The sequence below is a fragment of the Carassius carassius genome, chromosome 21 (assembly GCF_963082965.1).
Source record: "Carassius carassius chromosome 21, fCarCar2.1, whole genome shotgun sequence".
NCBI lineage: Eukaryota > Metazoa > Chordata > Actinopteri > Cypriniformes > Cyprinidae > Carassius > Carassius carassius.
Window position 1 is genome coordinate 25,041,361 of NC_081775.1, and position 15,724 is coordinate 25,057,084.

Sequence of the window (15,724 nt, forward strand, 5' to 3'; positions counted from 1 at the left end):
GTGTGCACAGTGTTTGGTTTGAACATAAGCGTGCTCTGTGTAGGAAAACACTCCTCTCACTTTATGAATGGAGGAATCTTTCACATCTAAAATAGAGAACAGCTTTCTTATGCAGCTAGTAAACAGGATGTACATTCTGCCAGTGAGATTTCATGAGATTTCTCTAATGCGTTTCATAACCTTCACATGTTTTCTAAATGCTTTGTCTATTGTATCTCATTCTCCCATGTTCAGCCACTCAATCCTTGACAACAGCTTCTTGTTTACAATCATATCTTGACAACTGATGAGGGACGTCCCATTCGTCAGAAACTTTTCATAGCACTGACACACAAATATTTTTGTCTTGAGAATAAAATTTGGGGATTTCACGCTTGTCTGATTCAACTAAGCACATGCTGTGTTGCGATTGTAGCACCGTTCACACACTTCTGCTCACTTTCTAGCTCACACTTATAGCATGATGATCTCTTTTGTATAACCTCCAGCTGTATTTATTCCGTACTCATCGGTATAAACACTTTATCCAGCATCTCATTCAAAGTGATTTGTAATCCAGTCCTATGCAGCGCTTTTTGTAAAAAGCAATTGCTTTGTTGTCTTCCCTTAATTTAGTTAATTTAATAAATTATGTACTTACCCTCTTTTATCACAGCAAAATTTGCAGAATTAGTCAAAGATTCCTGCATAGAGAAACAGCTTGTTAATTTCAGAAAGAAATGTCTGGGTCGTTTTTAACTTTAAAACTCACTCACTACGGCCAATTTACTTTGTCCAAGTCACCTATTTAGTCCAAAACTGTCCTAAATATTGTTTTAATTTTGGGAAGACTGAAATATGACAAAGGTGTTCTGATCAATTTAAAGAGACTCTCCAGACTGTTGTTTGGGGTAGATAAATGTTTCCAGGCCACTTTTCCTGGAATACTTGTAATTACACAGTGCTTTCATCTTACTTGTAAACTTTTTTTCTTTTCTTTTTTTGACTTGTTTGTAAGAAAAAAAGTTTGACACTCAAAGGTAGTGGCTTGTTAAAGGGGTCATATGACGTTGCTAAAAATAACATTATTTGGTGTAATGCAATGTGGGGGGGGGGGGCTGAGATAACCCCACCAATATTTAAATCTATGCATTACACCCCCCCCCCCCAATATTTATACCATGATCACAATATCAGGAGGCATACCCAAACTTCAACCCCCCCATTGTTCAAACCAAATCTACGCCCGTGGGTTTAAGGTTAAAAAAAACACGTTAATTTCCATATAATGTACATTATTGTTGCTCCTCTATGCCCCGCCTTTCTAAAACACATTGATTTTTACAAACCTTATCTATCTGAAAAAGCAAGGTGTGTGCTGATTGACCAGCTATCCAATGTGTTGTAATTAGCTGAATACCTCAAGCGTGCGATGGAAATGTTACGGCCCTTAACGTGTGATGCCATATCCCGGCGCGACGAGACAAAACCAATATAAACCCATTACAAATGAGGCATTTGTTGCATCCAGTGAGGACGTAATTACTGATTATACAGGTGCATCTCAATAAATTTAAATGTCAAGGAAAAGTTCATTTATTTCAGTAATTCATCTCAAATTGTGAAACTCGTGTATTAAATAAATTCAGTGCACACGGACTGAAGTAGTGCTTTGAGGACGAGGACGTTCTGGTGCAGGTTAACAGGTTAAGTCTTTGATACTTTTAATTGTGATGATTTTGGCTCACATTTAACAGAAACCTAGTGAACCAAATTGAGAGACCATTTTGAAGGCTCAGGAAACCTTTGCAGGTGTTTTGAGTTGATTAGCTGATTGGCATGTCACCATATACTAATTGGTTGAGATAGTGAATTGGTGGGTTTTTGTTAAATGTAAACCAAAATCATCACAATTAAAAGAACCAAAGTCTGACAGGAATTTATTTAATATACGAGTTTCACAATTTGAGTTGAATTACTGAAATAAATGAACTTTTCCACGAAATTCTAATTTATTGAGATGCACCTGTAATGACTCACTGTATACTGTATACTAATTTACTGATTTCTAGTTGTGTCCTGTTTTGGAAGGCCAAAGTAGTTTCACTTTCACATCGAAACACAGCGTCTTCACGACATGGCAGCATCGGCAGCAGAGAGAATAAATGTTACACCGCCTTTCTTTGTGTGAACGTTTGGTGGTGTTATGCAAATCTTAACACATTGTGGGGGCTAGAATGAGACGTTTAGGGGGGTGTGGTTGATTCTTAACTTTTATAAAGAGTATCTCTTTGGATTTGAGACTTTAGTCTTTGCAACTTTACTTATACACCAAGAGCTTGTAACACTCCAAAGAGAAAGGAAAAATCTAAATCGCATCATATGACCCCTTTAAGGATTTGCAGCATGTAGTAAGGATACATGTTTACACTCAATCTCTCTTTCTGTCTCCATATCGGTTTCTTCTCTCTCTCTCTCTTTATTTTTTTATTCTCTCCAACACTTCTTGATTTTTTACTGTCCTCTCCTCTTTCTTCCTTAGACACTGTTCTCCTGTCCATTATTTCTTCTCTGTCTTTACGGCTCATCACTGGGCCTCTCTGTCTATCTGTCTCCCAAATCTCCACCCCAAATTCCAGCTTTTTATCTACAGCCAGTTGGTCAGGTACAGTTACCCAAAATCTCCTCTCTCTTTCCATCCCTCCCTCCTCCCTTCTCTCAGCACCTATTTCCCATGGAGCATGCTTTTGTTCATCCACTGCCACAGCTGGGTGGGTGGGGATAGAGACAGAAAGAGGAATGCAGTGATGAATGGATGAATGAAAATGAACTGGCTAAACCATGCTAAAATAAGTTGATTCTTTGGCTAAAGCTAGTTTGATATTAAGCATAGTTATTTATCTGATTGGGGAAGATTATTTTTTATTTCTAATGATTAAATGATTTACCTGAATCCGTTGTGATTGGTTTTTGAGCCTTTATTTGCTGATCAAATACAGGAAAATGTTTAAAAAATAATTACCGTCAATCAAAGCCAAAGATTAGACTTGTTTAAATCATGGTGGGTTAAATGAGTGATTTGTGGGTCTTACATCTTTTGTCTCTGTAGTGTGATCCTGTCAAATCCAGTCTTTGCCTTGTTGCTAGTCTGTCTTGTATTAATATGTAAATGTAATTTATTTATGATCAATCTCACGAAAACTACATTTTAAAATTAAATTCAAGAGGGAAAAATAGAAGTATATATGTATTGGCATACATGAAGACTGTGTTTATGACCATTAACATTTTTGCAACGTTATCTTCATGACCGTTAAGAAAATGTATACCTCTAAATGTTCATTCCTGTAATGCATTCAAAATGAATTTTACATTATTTCTTTTTCATTTTTATGTTGTAATGTTTCGTTTCAATATTTATGCTCATTATACTCTCATTAATGTAATATATATTTAATATTAACATTTATTTAAATGTATATAATTTGCATTACAGAAATAAGTGGGGGGGGGGTTGAATTATTTAGATAATTGTCATGAAAATCACGATGTGAATGATATTGATGATCTTAAATATAGGGAGTATTGTCCTTAAAAAAAAAAAAAAAAAAAGCATATATATAAGTATATATATATATACTTTTTCCTGATTTGTGGTGAAATACAACCCCAACAACTTTCGTGAGCTTCAACCATGCATCACACACAAAGCGTCTCCGTTAAATCAGTTCTTGAACTTTGTATCGTGGTGAGTGGAGACCGGGAGGAATACCTCTTTTCAGACAGGCCGGGCAGACTGATATATTGTATGCTTCTGAATAATGCTAGTTTAGGACTTCTTCATCTGCCCAATGGCCACAGTAAATCTTAACTCCAGCCCCTGATTAAATAAGTGTAGCCCGCGATGAGCTAATGAGTATATATGACTGAGGCAACATAATACAATTTATGGTTGGATGAAGATGGCCACTGTATTCACTAGGCAAGACGATTGCTTTTAGATAAAGCCATCTGTTTTTCTCTAACATGTTTTTAATTATCTTAAACTTCAATGAAAAACCTAGGCGGCTTTGATCTAGCAGACCAAAGTCATGATACATGGAGGGAGGGCTTTTTTCTGAAAAAATAATGACCTGCCTTCAGTGACTCTCAAGGTTTTTTTTTCCTGGCACCACTTGCTAAAATGATAAATATGCTGTAATATTCAGTACAGCTTGTGAAATTCTAATTCTTTTGCTTAACTAAAATCTATACATTTGTATTGCCAAACGATTATATATATAACACATTTTATTAATTTTTTTCTGAAAACAAATGCACAATCAAATAATTCCATTGCAGGATTGCACTTACAGAGACAAAAGCCTAACAGTGTTTGTCAAAACCCTGGGTGGAACCTATGTGTTTCAGTTTGTCAGGAGTTTGTCCCCATGTGTATCACCCATGAGTTGGATCAGATGCATGTGTTTTACCCTGATAAGGATGTTAAAGGCACAATAGGGCTGTTTTTCCCATTAAAATGAATGCAGGTCACCAAGTGGAGCTGTGCCTGTTTTGGGAAGCATGTTTTGGTGTGTGTGTGTGTGTGTGTGTGTGTGTGTGTGTGTGTGTGTGTGTGTGTGTGTGTGTGTGTGTGTGTGTGTGTGTGTGTGTGTATGTAAGGGTTTGTGTGGGTGCACATCCTTTGCAAAAGAGAATAATCTGGTGTTTGAAGAAGGTGGGTGAGTGTCCTTATTTGGACCTCTGCTTTGCCTGCTTTTTTGGTGGTCTGTTTACAATTTATGTCACTTTACACAGTCTTGTTCTGCCTTTTCTATCTCTCTTCGTCTCCTTCATTCTCTGTCCTGTAGGTTTCTCACTAAAAGGGAGCAGCAGTTGATGCAGAGGCGCAGACATGCGGAGGAGCTTCTTGAGTGGAGACAGCGGTTGGACGCGGAGGAGGCGGAAGTGCGCCAAATGGAGAAACAAGCTCTGGCAGCCTGGGAAAAACAGCAGCAGCCACGCAACAGAACACCACTGCAGCAGCGCAGCTGGGAAAGTGAGCTCAGTAAATCCAGAGGTGGACAACAGAGTCCCGCAGGACAAGGTGAAGAGTGTGAAAAGGGCATTGAGATTGAAAGGAAGTGATATTGAAACTTTTCTTCTAAAGAACGGCCGGTATATGCACATCAGTAACCGCAGATCAGTTGTACTCCATCTGTACTTCCATTATGGAAGCATATGGGTAGCATTATTCAATTTGGAATGTAATATGCAAAATGACAATGCATTTATGTATTTACATTTACATTTTCCAATACATTTGTGCAACGTTTGGTGCAAAATGAAAATGAAAATTAAATTACATAATTTTCATTTGCCATTTCATACACCATTTTTAATATGTAAAATGAATACTAATTTTAACGCTTTATAAGTTGCAAAATTAAAATTAAAATGTATTACAGAAATTATTAGATATGTCTAACATGTTCAAGCAAAAACTGTGGCAAAATGATCATTTAAATGCTATTTTTCTTAAATGCATTAACACTCACAGTCAAGACACTTAAGATTGCATTTTCATTCAATGTCCCGCAATGAATGTAGCAAAATTCAATGTGCACATTGAAAATGCATTCCGAGCCGATCACGTCTCCGCCCCCTCCCGACACGTCAATCACTGCGTGAACAAGGAGGAGCTTGCAGAAGGTCAGAGACTCAAATCTCAAGAAGAGGATTCAAGTGAGAGAACATGGACAAGACAGTTGGTCCGTGTACGTTTTGATAATTTCGGTTTATGGCTTCAATATTTCATTTGCACTTGTGGGCGGAGCTGAAACGCTGCTTTCATCTGATTGGTCGAATTGCTCAACCTTCAGCTCGGTCTTTACATTCTTTCAGGCAGAATAAGAGTCAGTGCGAGTGAAGCACTGTAATGTCTGAAACTACACTCACTGTTAATTAGCATAATATTTTAAATTAGATGTAGCTGGGAATTCGTGCTGCTGCGACTTGCAAGAGACCCCGTTAAATTATTTCTAGGTTGTATACTGTATTGTATAAATATTGTCCCACTGATAAAAACAGTGCAAATAGTTCTGTCTCCTTGGATAAATATAGTTAAATATAAATATAAATAAATATAGTTAAATTTATTAAATAAAATTAAATAGGATTTTTTGGGAAGGTAAGTCTGGCCAGTTATACAGCAACACGAGTCAGACGAGTCTGAAGATCTGAGCTGAATTTGGTGAAACATTAAAATTCTAGTCTGTGTCAATTACTCTCATAATAAATATTAATAATAATGTTACCCGTATTTTTCGGTATAAGTTGCATCAGTCCAAAAATACGTCATGACGAGGAAAAAAACATATAAGTCGCATTTATTCAGAACCAAGAGAAAACCTTACCGTCTACAGCCGCGAGAGGGCGCTCTGGGGTAGGCTACAGGAGCACTGAGCAGCACAGAGCTAATTTTACTATTTTTATTTAGAAATGTAACTATATTAATTTTTACAATTATTTATTAATGTCACACACACATACCTAGTGCCTTATGACTTAAAAAATGAGAGTGGTAAATGTTACAGACATGGAACTGTTCAGTCTATTATTGATTTTTATTTCCACTTCACTTTTATCCAAAGAGAGAGAACTGTTTGCACTGTATTTATCAGTGGGACAATATTCATACAATACTACAACCTAGAAATAATTTGCAGGTCTCAGCAGCACGAATTATGTGCCCAGCTACATCTGATTCAAATATTATGCTAATTAACAGTGAGTGTAGTTTCAGACATTACAGTGCTTCACTCGCACTGACTCTTATTCTGCCTGAAAGAATGAAGAGACCGAGCTGAAGGTTGAGCGATTCGGCCAATCAGATGAAAGCTGCGTTTCAGCTCCGCCCACAAGTGCGATGAAATATTGAAGCCATAAACCGAAATTATCAAAACGTACACGGACCAACTGTCTTGTCCATGTTCTCTCACTTGAATCCTCTTCTTGAGATTTGAGTCTCTGACCTTCTGCAAGCCCCGCCTTGTTCACGCAGTGATTGACGTGTCGGGAGGGGGCGGAGACGTGATCGGCTCGGAATGCATTTTCAATGTGCACATTGAATTTTGCTACATTCATTGCGGGACATTGAATGAAAATGCAATCGTAAGTGTCTTGACTGTGAGTGTTAATGCATTTAAGAAAAATAGCATTTGAATTATCATTTTGCCACAGTTTTTGCTTGAACATGTTATACATATCTAATCATTTCTGTAATATATTTTAATTTTAATTTTGCAACTTATAAAGCGTTACAATTAGTATTAATTTTACATATTAAAACTGGTGTATGAAATGGCAAATGAAAATTATGTTATTTCATTTGCATTTTGCACCAAACGTTGCACAAATGGTATTGGAAAATGTAAATGTAAATACAAAAATGCATTGTCATTTTACATATTGCATTGTCATTTTGAATATTACATCCCAAATTGAATAATGCTACGCATATGCTTCCATATTCCATTCAAAAGAAATGATACCTTTATTTGGCAAGAACAAATTAAATCGATCAAATTATATCAAGGTTTCTACACGAATATTACATACCATTAAGCAGCACAACTGTTTTCAACATTAATAATAAAAATGTTTCTTGAAAATTAAAATGATTTCAGAAGGAAAATGTGACCAAAGACTGGAGTATTGGCTGCTGAAAATTCAGCTTTGCCATCACAGAAAAATAGAATAATATTAAATACCATAGAATTATATTTTCTATATTAAAATAGAACATTTTTAATTTATAATAATATTATTAGTGTGGTACTGTAGTTTTGCTCTAACAAATGAACCATTTTGAAAGACTTAATTAAAAAATCTTACCTCCCCCAGATTTTTAAATGTTCGCTAGTTTTGTAAGTCTGTATATAAGAACATCAAAGCAATGATTATGAATTGAACAGTTACATTTTGTTTATCTGTATTCATGTTCTCACAGAAGCAGGCAGTGAAGATGATGACTCCCAAGCATTGTCTGTGTCCAGCGTGCACACTGATTTGTCAGTTTCAGAGCAGCTGGCCAGCCCTTCCTCGGACCAACCTGTCTCTGAACTCCCCTCTCCTCATACGGGCAACAGCCCTGCCCCTGATACCCTCCACTCACCTGTGTTTAATGCCACACACAGCAAACAGGTGAAAACTGAAACTGAGTTTTCTAAAAAAAAATAATTAAAAATAAATAAAATAAAAACTTTTTGATTCTGCATCTAATGTTTATGTTTTCCTGAGCATGGAGATATGCAAAATTGTTTGCATCTTACAAGTAGTCCAAAGTTGTTTGTGCTGTTTCATAAAACAGAGTTGATCATACTGTAGCTCTCTTTGGTGAGTGTGACTTACACATCCTGACCTTGGATCCTTCTTCCTGTATGTGTTTCAGTCTCCTCCAGAGAAAGTCAGCCTCAGCTCTCTGCGACATTCAGACAGTAGCCAGCCTGGGACTGTCACTGGCACTAGCAAAGGCATCAAGACCAGTGAGGCCTGCACCAGTGACCCTCATTCAGCCACTCCATCCGGTAAGATCCATGCTGCCTCCATTAGACTTTGAAAAAATTAAATGGATTTGCACTCTCAACGTAATGTAGACCCCCCCCCCCCCTTTTTTTTGAAGACTGCAACATACAGAATAGTTTCATGTAGCGTTTTGCTCTCTTAATCCATTTTATCATTGGTCTACTATTTTTAAAAACTTTGTCTATTTTTCAAATCATAGTTCTTAAGGTGCTACATATCTGGTATGTAAATCCCACCTGCTTCAATTGGATATGTGAATGCAGGAAGAGGAACACTGTGCCAGCAAAATACAATGCTCTGTTTATCTCTGTGTATGCACTTCTTTGGGTCAAACCACTTAGTCATGTTATAGCAGCACAGATGAGTCTACCTGCCTTGTAGAGATGATCTGTCTTAATAGAGAGACAGTGCTAAAAGAAATTGTCCATTTAGGTTTAAAACATTGCCTATTGTTATTATTTAAATGTTGTACTTTGTCACAATGTTTAGTGCCATCTTAAGCACATATATATGAATTATATATATATATATATATATATATATATATATATATACACACAGTCACACACACATAATATTTTTGTATTTTATTTAAAGCAAAGACAATGTTTTGACGATGGTGATAATTTTTTTTTTCTCTCTTACCTCAGAGACCACATCTGATCAGAGTGATATTGAGAGCCGTATTCGTGCCCTCAAGGACGAGCTCCGTAAACGCAAATCTGTGGTGTATCAGCTAAAGAAAGAGCAAAAGAAGAGGCAAAAAGAGCGACTGAAAGCTCAGGAGGCAAGCCTGCTGAAACAGCTGGAGGTCAGCCATCATCACCTTTCATATTCACCTATTTCTTTAAATTGGCTATTAAAAAAAATGTCAGTATGCTGTATTTGTTAATGTTTGTCCTCCTCTGGTTCCCCAGTCATATAATGACTTTATTCAGAAGACCAAGGCTGAGTTGAGTAAAGAGCCAGACAGCACTCCAGCTACTAAACCCCAGATCAAAACTCCCACTTCAGCCACTGAAAAGCCTCGGATAAAACCCCCTCCACTTCAGAGGTCGGCCTTGACATTTACCAATCATTTATAATTTACTCTTCATTCTGAGGTTTTTTTTGTGTGTGTGTATATACCTCCCATAACATTTGCTGAATGTTTACTTTACAGACCTGAGACTAGCAAGAACTGGAAGATTGTCACAGAATCTGAGAAATCAGAGACTGTGCCCACAGAGACATCAGCAGATAAAGGTGCAATGTAGACTAAAAACATGATTATTGGCATTAACAATATTGATTTGGACCAAATTAAAAGTATACATAATGTTAAAATTGTGTATGTTGCCTGCCTTTGTTAGCAGATGATGTTGCACCAATACATCATAACTATTCATCAGAACATGATGACATTTCCTCAGATGAAGATCCTCCTACAGTTACTCCAACTCCAGTTATGGGAAGTCCAGAACATATGGACGTTTTGAGGAGCTTGCATAGTCCAGAGTATCCAAGCCACCAATCAGAAGATGCCCCCTCAATCAAAGAACATTCTGCTAGACCAGAGGCCAATGACCTCCCTTCAGAAGATGAGAGTGTGGTCTCTAGCCACAAGTCAGGTATTATGGAGGAACTGGAATATGCAAAGTCAGAGGGGTCTGAAAATTACCAGTCTGACCAACACTCTCACCCTCTGCTTAAACTAGATTTCGGGCTTCAGATTCCATCGCTGAATGACATGAAACCCAAATTTGAGGAGGAAAGGTTGTCTGAGAAGGATGCTGATGAGAAGCCAGCAGTTGAAGGTTCTGCAAATGCTGGAGAGAGTATGAGATTTACTGACTCTCCTGTGGTGAAATTAAAAGATATAGACTATCCTTCAGCTGAAAAGACTCCTTCAGCCATAGATCATTCTTATACCCCTGACTTCTCATTGTCCAAGGAGGAGGATTCACCAAAGATGAAAGATACACAGTCACCCTCAGGTGATGGCTATAACGATGACTTTGAGCCTTCCTTTGAGTCGTCAATTAAGGAGGATAATCATGAATCAAAGCCTACATCACCCTCTGCCCCAGAGCCCAAAGAAAAATCTGTTAAGTCTCCAATGTACAGCAGTGAAGAGGAAATTGAAGAAGAACTAAGTGTCCGATCAGGAAGTACTAATGGCAGCTTCCAAACTGAAGGTCATGCAGACCTCAGTAGCCTTGGTAAAGAATCAGATGACATCATGAGGCATTCAAAATGTTTGACTTTACCACAGCACCAAATGCCAGTTTTGCCGGTAAAGGACGAATTGCCAAGCTTCTGCATTGGAGACCGGGTTTTGGTTAGTAATATACAACCAGGGACACTGAGATTCAAGGGACAAACTAACTTTGCCAATGGATTCTGGGCCGGGGTTGAACTGGACAACCCTGAGGGAAGTAACAATGGAACTTACGATGGGGTGGTTTACTTTGAATGTAGGGAAAAACATGGTATATTCGCACCGCCGGACAAGATCTCTCGTCTTCCAGAGAAATTTGAGGCCAGTCCAGACACTGAAGATGAAGATTCGTCATATGATGACCAGCCAAATAGTAAAAACAAAGGTTCTGAGGAGCAGTTAGAGCACAGAAATCTGCTAAACAAAATTAAAGGAGAAAAATCTGACCTAGATTTGCATCCTGAGACTAGAGAGCCTTTGGAAGAGCATGGAAAGCCATTGGAACTTAACATCAGACAGCTTTCTACTGGGCAAAGCACCTATTTTAAATCTCAGCATAACCTGGATATTAATTATATTGACTGCAATATCATTAATGACTGTGACAAAAGCCAACACACAGTGCCTAACGGAGGAGACGGGGACATCATTCTCACATCTGTTGATAATGTTGTTCCATTGCTCAATAATTTGGATAAAGGGACATCTAAAAAACAAAAGCAGGAAGAGGAACCAACAGCAGTAATTTTGGACCGGTTGGTTGAGGATAAGAAAATTCCAAAAACCACTGACATCTCAATCGAGGAGGCCAGTCTTGATAATAGGGAAGACTTGAATAACAAAAGGGCTTTGACTACCCTAGCAGATAAACTTGTGGAAAACTTCTTAAGTGATGCGGTGAAGCAATTTCAGAAGATCAAGAAAGACAAAGAGGAGAAGTTATCAGCTGCTAATCAGTTGAAAAGAGACTTCATCAATGAAGATGATGGACTTGATGGAAGCAACAACTTTAAGTCTCAGAGCAGGTCTTCATCTAAAACAAAGACGGACAGTTTCCGCACCTTCTTTGATGATGATCAGGAGGAACTTTCATCTCCAGAGCATTGCAACAGACCTGTAAGTGAAAATTTTGATGCATCTAACGATCCTATAATAGATGAAATGAGAAACCAGTTAAAAAATAACCCAGTCTTCAGAGTTATTTATTGAAATGAAGTGAATGATTTAACCAACAAGCTGATAACATTGCTGATATGTAATGCTTAAGTTGACATTTCCAGCCTTGTTGACAGACATCTATGGGCTGATATTACCTTGGAACCCTCTTTTTAGGCCTGTAGTGTGTTGGAAATTAAAAAAAAAATGTAAAGATAAATTAGACCTTCTCTTGAGTTGTAAGAAGTGATCTTGATTATTGTTAACTATGATTCTTCAACAGGAGAGCCCTGTCCTGGGTACGAGTGGACAGGAAGAGCTAGCTAAACGTCTGGCAGAGCTGGAACTGAGCCGTGAGCTCTTCGATGTCCTTGGTGAAGAGCAGGACTGGTTCGATGAGGACTTTGGTCTCAGCTCACGAAAACAACAGCAGAAGCAAGAACAGCAGCAAGATGGGATTTCTGGTGCAGGGGAACAGGTCAAAACACCGCCCAGGCCTGAACTTCCCGTGCAGATGAAGCAACCAGAGGAGCCTGCCATGATTGTTCCTCACACTGTCCAGGAAGTGGAGAAACTGGTCATCGCTGCTACTCAGGAGATCTGGAAAAGCTGCAAACTGGGTCATGGTAGACCAAGCCTGACTGGAGTACCCAAACCTCAACCCTCTAATATTTTCCTGGAAGGAGACTCCAAAGCTAATGACCTGGAGGCTCAATGCCAACAAAGCTACAAACTGGTAGGGATCGAGATGCTGGCATTGAGGGGTTTGTTTAACCTTGGCAAGGTTTTTGTAGGCATTTCCATGAAGTAAAAAATCTTTTCCGTTGTATTTATTTACAGGCCATCTTTGATTTATCATGGGAGGTCATTCAAGACATCTATGCAGAAGATCCAAAAGTTGATCAGCCACAATGGATGAAGCCACGTCGCCTTAATTCCACCTACTTCCATCGGGTGAAATGCCCCAATGACATCACAACAGTTCAGGTATGCAATATATCAATGCTGCTTAAAGGAAAGTGGCATCTTGTTATTAGAATATATATATATATACATTTTCTTTATTCAGGAATTTGTCACCACTGAGGTATTAAAGTTGTGTGGTCTAAAGAAAGAGCAGTACCAAAAAACAGATTGGCAGAAAATGATCAAATTTGGACGGAAAAAGCGAGACCGAGTTGACCACATTCTGGTGAGTGTATTTAAATTCACATTCAGAAAGCTTGTTTCTGATATTGCAAAACTGTATTGATTTATATAATTATTTAGACTTTTAAATATGTAATCACTCTTCCTCTTCTAGGTCCAGGAGTTGCATGAGGAGGAATCCCAGTGGGTGAACTATGATGAGGATGAACTTTTCGTAAAGATGCAGCTTGCTGATGGGATTTTTGATGCATTGCTAAAAGACACAGCTGAAGTTCTGACCCAAATCCAAGGGAAGAAGTCCAAAATAACTTTTTGATGAACTCTTTGATGTTGTTCTCATCTGTACAGAGAAATATTTTAGGTACCTTCTGTTAAACTCAAAATGGAGGATTTGGCATTAAAGGACATTCAGTGAGGAATTCCCTTTCAGTCTGCTTGTGCAGGCCACGGAAAGTTATGGATTCAGGATTCTAGACCTTGTCATGGACATGTTCACATTCTCATCTAGGAAGTCTGATGAACTCTGCTCTTGATGGTCCGGTGTTAATTGTAGCAGCTGTTTGGGTCCAGATTTCCCCATACTGTGTCTGTTCATCATTGCTGCTAAAACTGGCTCTGCCATTCTCAAGTCTTATGATTAAAACACAAGGGCCAGATCAAATCAGGACAGACCTAAGGACTTAAAGACTTGTTTTTATTTCCAATTAAATTGTATCATAAGAAATACTTGTTTTTTCCTTTAATTCTATTAATTTATTTAAAAAAAAAAAAAGTAACATTTGAATTTGAAAGTAACTTTTGAAAAGAGTATTTTACCATTGACATGATTAATTGCAGAACTAAGCACAAAGTACAATCTGAATGTTGAAATAGCAATACAGTGTAATGGGATTTGATGCAAGATAATGTTAAATGCAAAAATATGTACATTTTATTTAACTCGACTTCTCGTAATGGTTTTGTTTTGGTCTATACACAACGATGTTGTATTGGCAACACCTGCTATAGTTACTGGATGCCAAAAGATTGATTTGAAATATATGAACTCTGCTCAACAAGGACAATGATGGGTTCTAGCCTTAACTTTTGCCTTTTATCCCATTCATTTTAAGTGCCTCCATTGTTATGTTTGCTCACACACTAGCGACTTTTCCTGGCCTTCCTTTGACCAATGTTGTAATGGCCCCTTTTGGCTTTAATCTTAAAGAAAAACTTATTTTTTCATTTCTGGACAAACCTCTAATACTGTAAGATGTACATTTCTGCCTTACTTTGTGTGTGTACCCATCATCAGAACCCTTTCAAAGTACAATTTTGTGTTTAAAAAAAGACGAGGGGTAATGTTACGCTATCACTGGCACAAGGACACATTTGTTTACTTTTAAAGAAGGTGTTTCACTCATTGTGTACCTTTCCTCGGAACTGCTCAAGGTCTCAGCACGTCCATCTCATCTGTTATCCATGAATACTGTGATGTACATATTTGGTTGTAAATCAGTCGCCATTACAAGCCTGGTCTCCTAAGCAACTGATTATGTGTATAATTAGCTGTAACCGGCCTTTCCTCGCCTCTCTTAAAGCTGTACTTCCTCTGAGCCAGTCTGTCCAGTAGTGACCTGCAGCATCATTGTAAGGTTAGATGCAGAGTATTGTGCCGTGTCAGTGGGTTAAACTTCATCTATGCAGGAACAAGAGTCTCTGACACCCAGCATCAGTCGCTCATCAAAAAGCATGTCTAATTATATAGGTAACAGAGATCTCTACCTCGTTCTACTACTACTAGTCTTTTTGGCTAATGCATTTAAACTTTTAACTGTGGGTGGGAAATTTGGATTTGTGTGGCACAAGTGGCTTGATAATCAGTTTCTACTTTTAAATTGGTAAGTTGTAGAAATGTTTCACATCCCGTAAACTTGTGTATTTATAATGATGTACTGTGAGTGACAGAGGTGCACTTGAAGACTTGTAAATTTATTTACCCATGTAAATATCATAGATCTCCTGTGAGTGGACTCATGGAAGATTGCTGTGAAAATGGACGTGGTTCCTTTTGCTTCCATGTACATATTATAGATATATTTGTTAACTGAACTGATCCTTTGGAAATTGTAAATAAAGATCTCGTCATTTCTCAGTCATAACATTTGCTGTGATATCTTTTACATTTTTTGTCATGACTTTTTATAAACGGAATCTACAAAATAGAGCTTTTTTTTTTTTACAAATAGTAAAAGAAGATGTGCATGTCTAAATAATGTTTAAACCACAGTTTATTGTAATGTTCTAGCAAGAAACATTAAATAGACATATTAATAAACCTGAAGCAGAAGAACGACATTAAATATTACGTTTTTGGTCGTTATACTCTGTTAACAGTGAATTGCATGGCAAATAACATTAACATTTATGCATTAAGCAGCTGTTTTTATGCAAAAAGAGTAACAAAATCAATACATCAAGGAGCCAACAATATGCATAATGTACTATTCTGGGTTTATTTGACTAGAGAAAATTATCATGACATTGTATGATTTTAGTTGTTGTTGTTGGATACAGTCAAGAAAAATCCAGACCTCTGATGTGGGGGAGGGGGTAAAGACATTTGATGTATAATTTTGTTAGATACTAGTTCAACACATTCAGCAGTTCTCACAATAAATACATATTTGTGTCTCT

General features: G+C 37.7%; 1 protein-coding gene across 5 annotated transcripts in view; it reads left to right on the forward strand.

Moving 5' to 3' along the window:
* Positions 1-13,847, forward strand: part of cep350 (centrosomal protein 350) — a 38,766-nt gene extending 24,919 nt beyond the window's left edge. For all 5 annotated transcript variants that reach the window (XM_059503987.1, XM_059503988.1, XM_059503990.1 and 2 more), the window contains 12 exons: positions 2,522-2,644; positions 4,830-5,065; positions 7,970-8,163; positions 8,411-8,546; positions 9,195-9,355; positions 9,462-9,598; positions 9,707-9,789; positions 9,900-11,860; positions 12,183-12,635; positions 12,740-12,886; positions 12,969-13,091; positions 13,203-13,847. In XM_059503987.1, coding sequence (XP_059359970.1) covers positions 2,522-2,644; positions 4,830-5,065; positions 7,970-8,163; positions 8,411-8,546; positions 9,195-9,355; positions 9,462-9,598; positions 9,707-9,789; positions 9,900-11,860; positions 12,183-12,635; positions 12,740-12,886; positions 12,969-13,091; positions 13,203-13,364 — 3,916 coding nt within the window. In that variant the 3' untranslated portion in view covers positions 13,365-13,847. The remainder of the gene's footprint in view (positions 1-2,521; positions 2,645-4,829; positions 5,066-7,969; positions 8,164-8,410; positions 8,547-9,194; positions 9,356-9,461; positions 9,599-9,706; positions 9,790-9,899; positions 11,861-12,182; positions 12,636-12,739; positions 12,887-12,968; positions 13,092-13,202) is intronic.
* Positions 13,848-15,724: the final 1,877 nt, after the last annotated feature.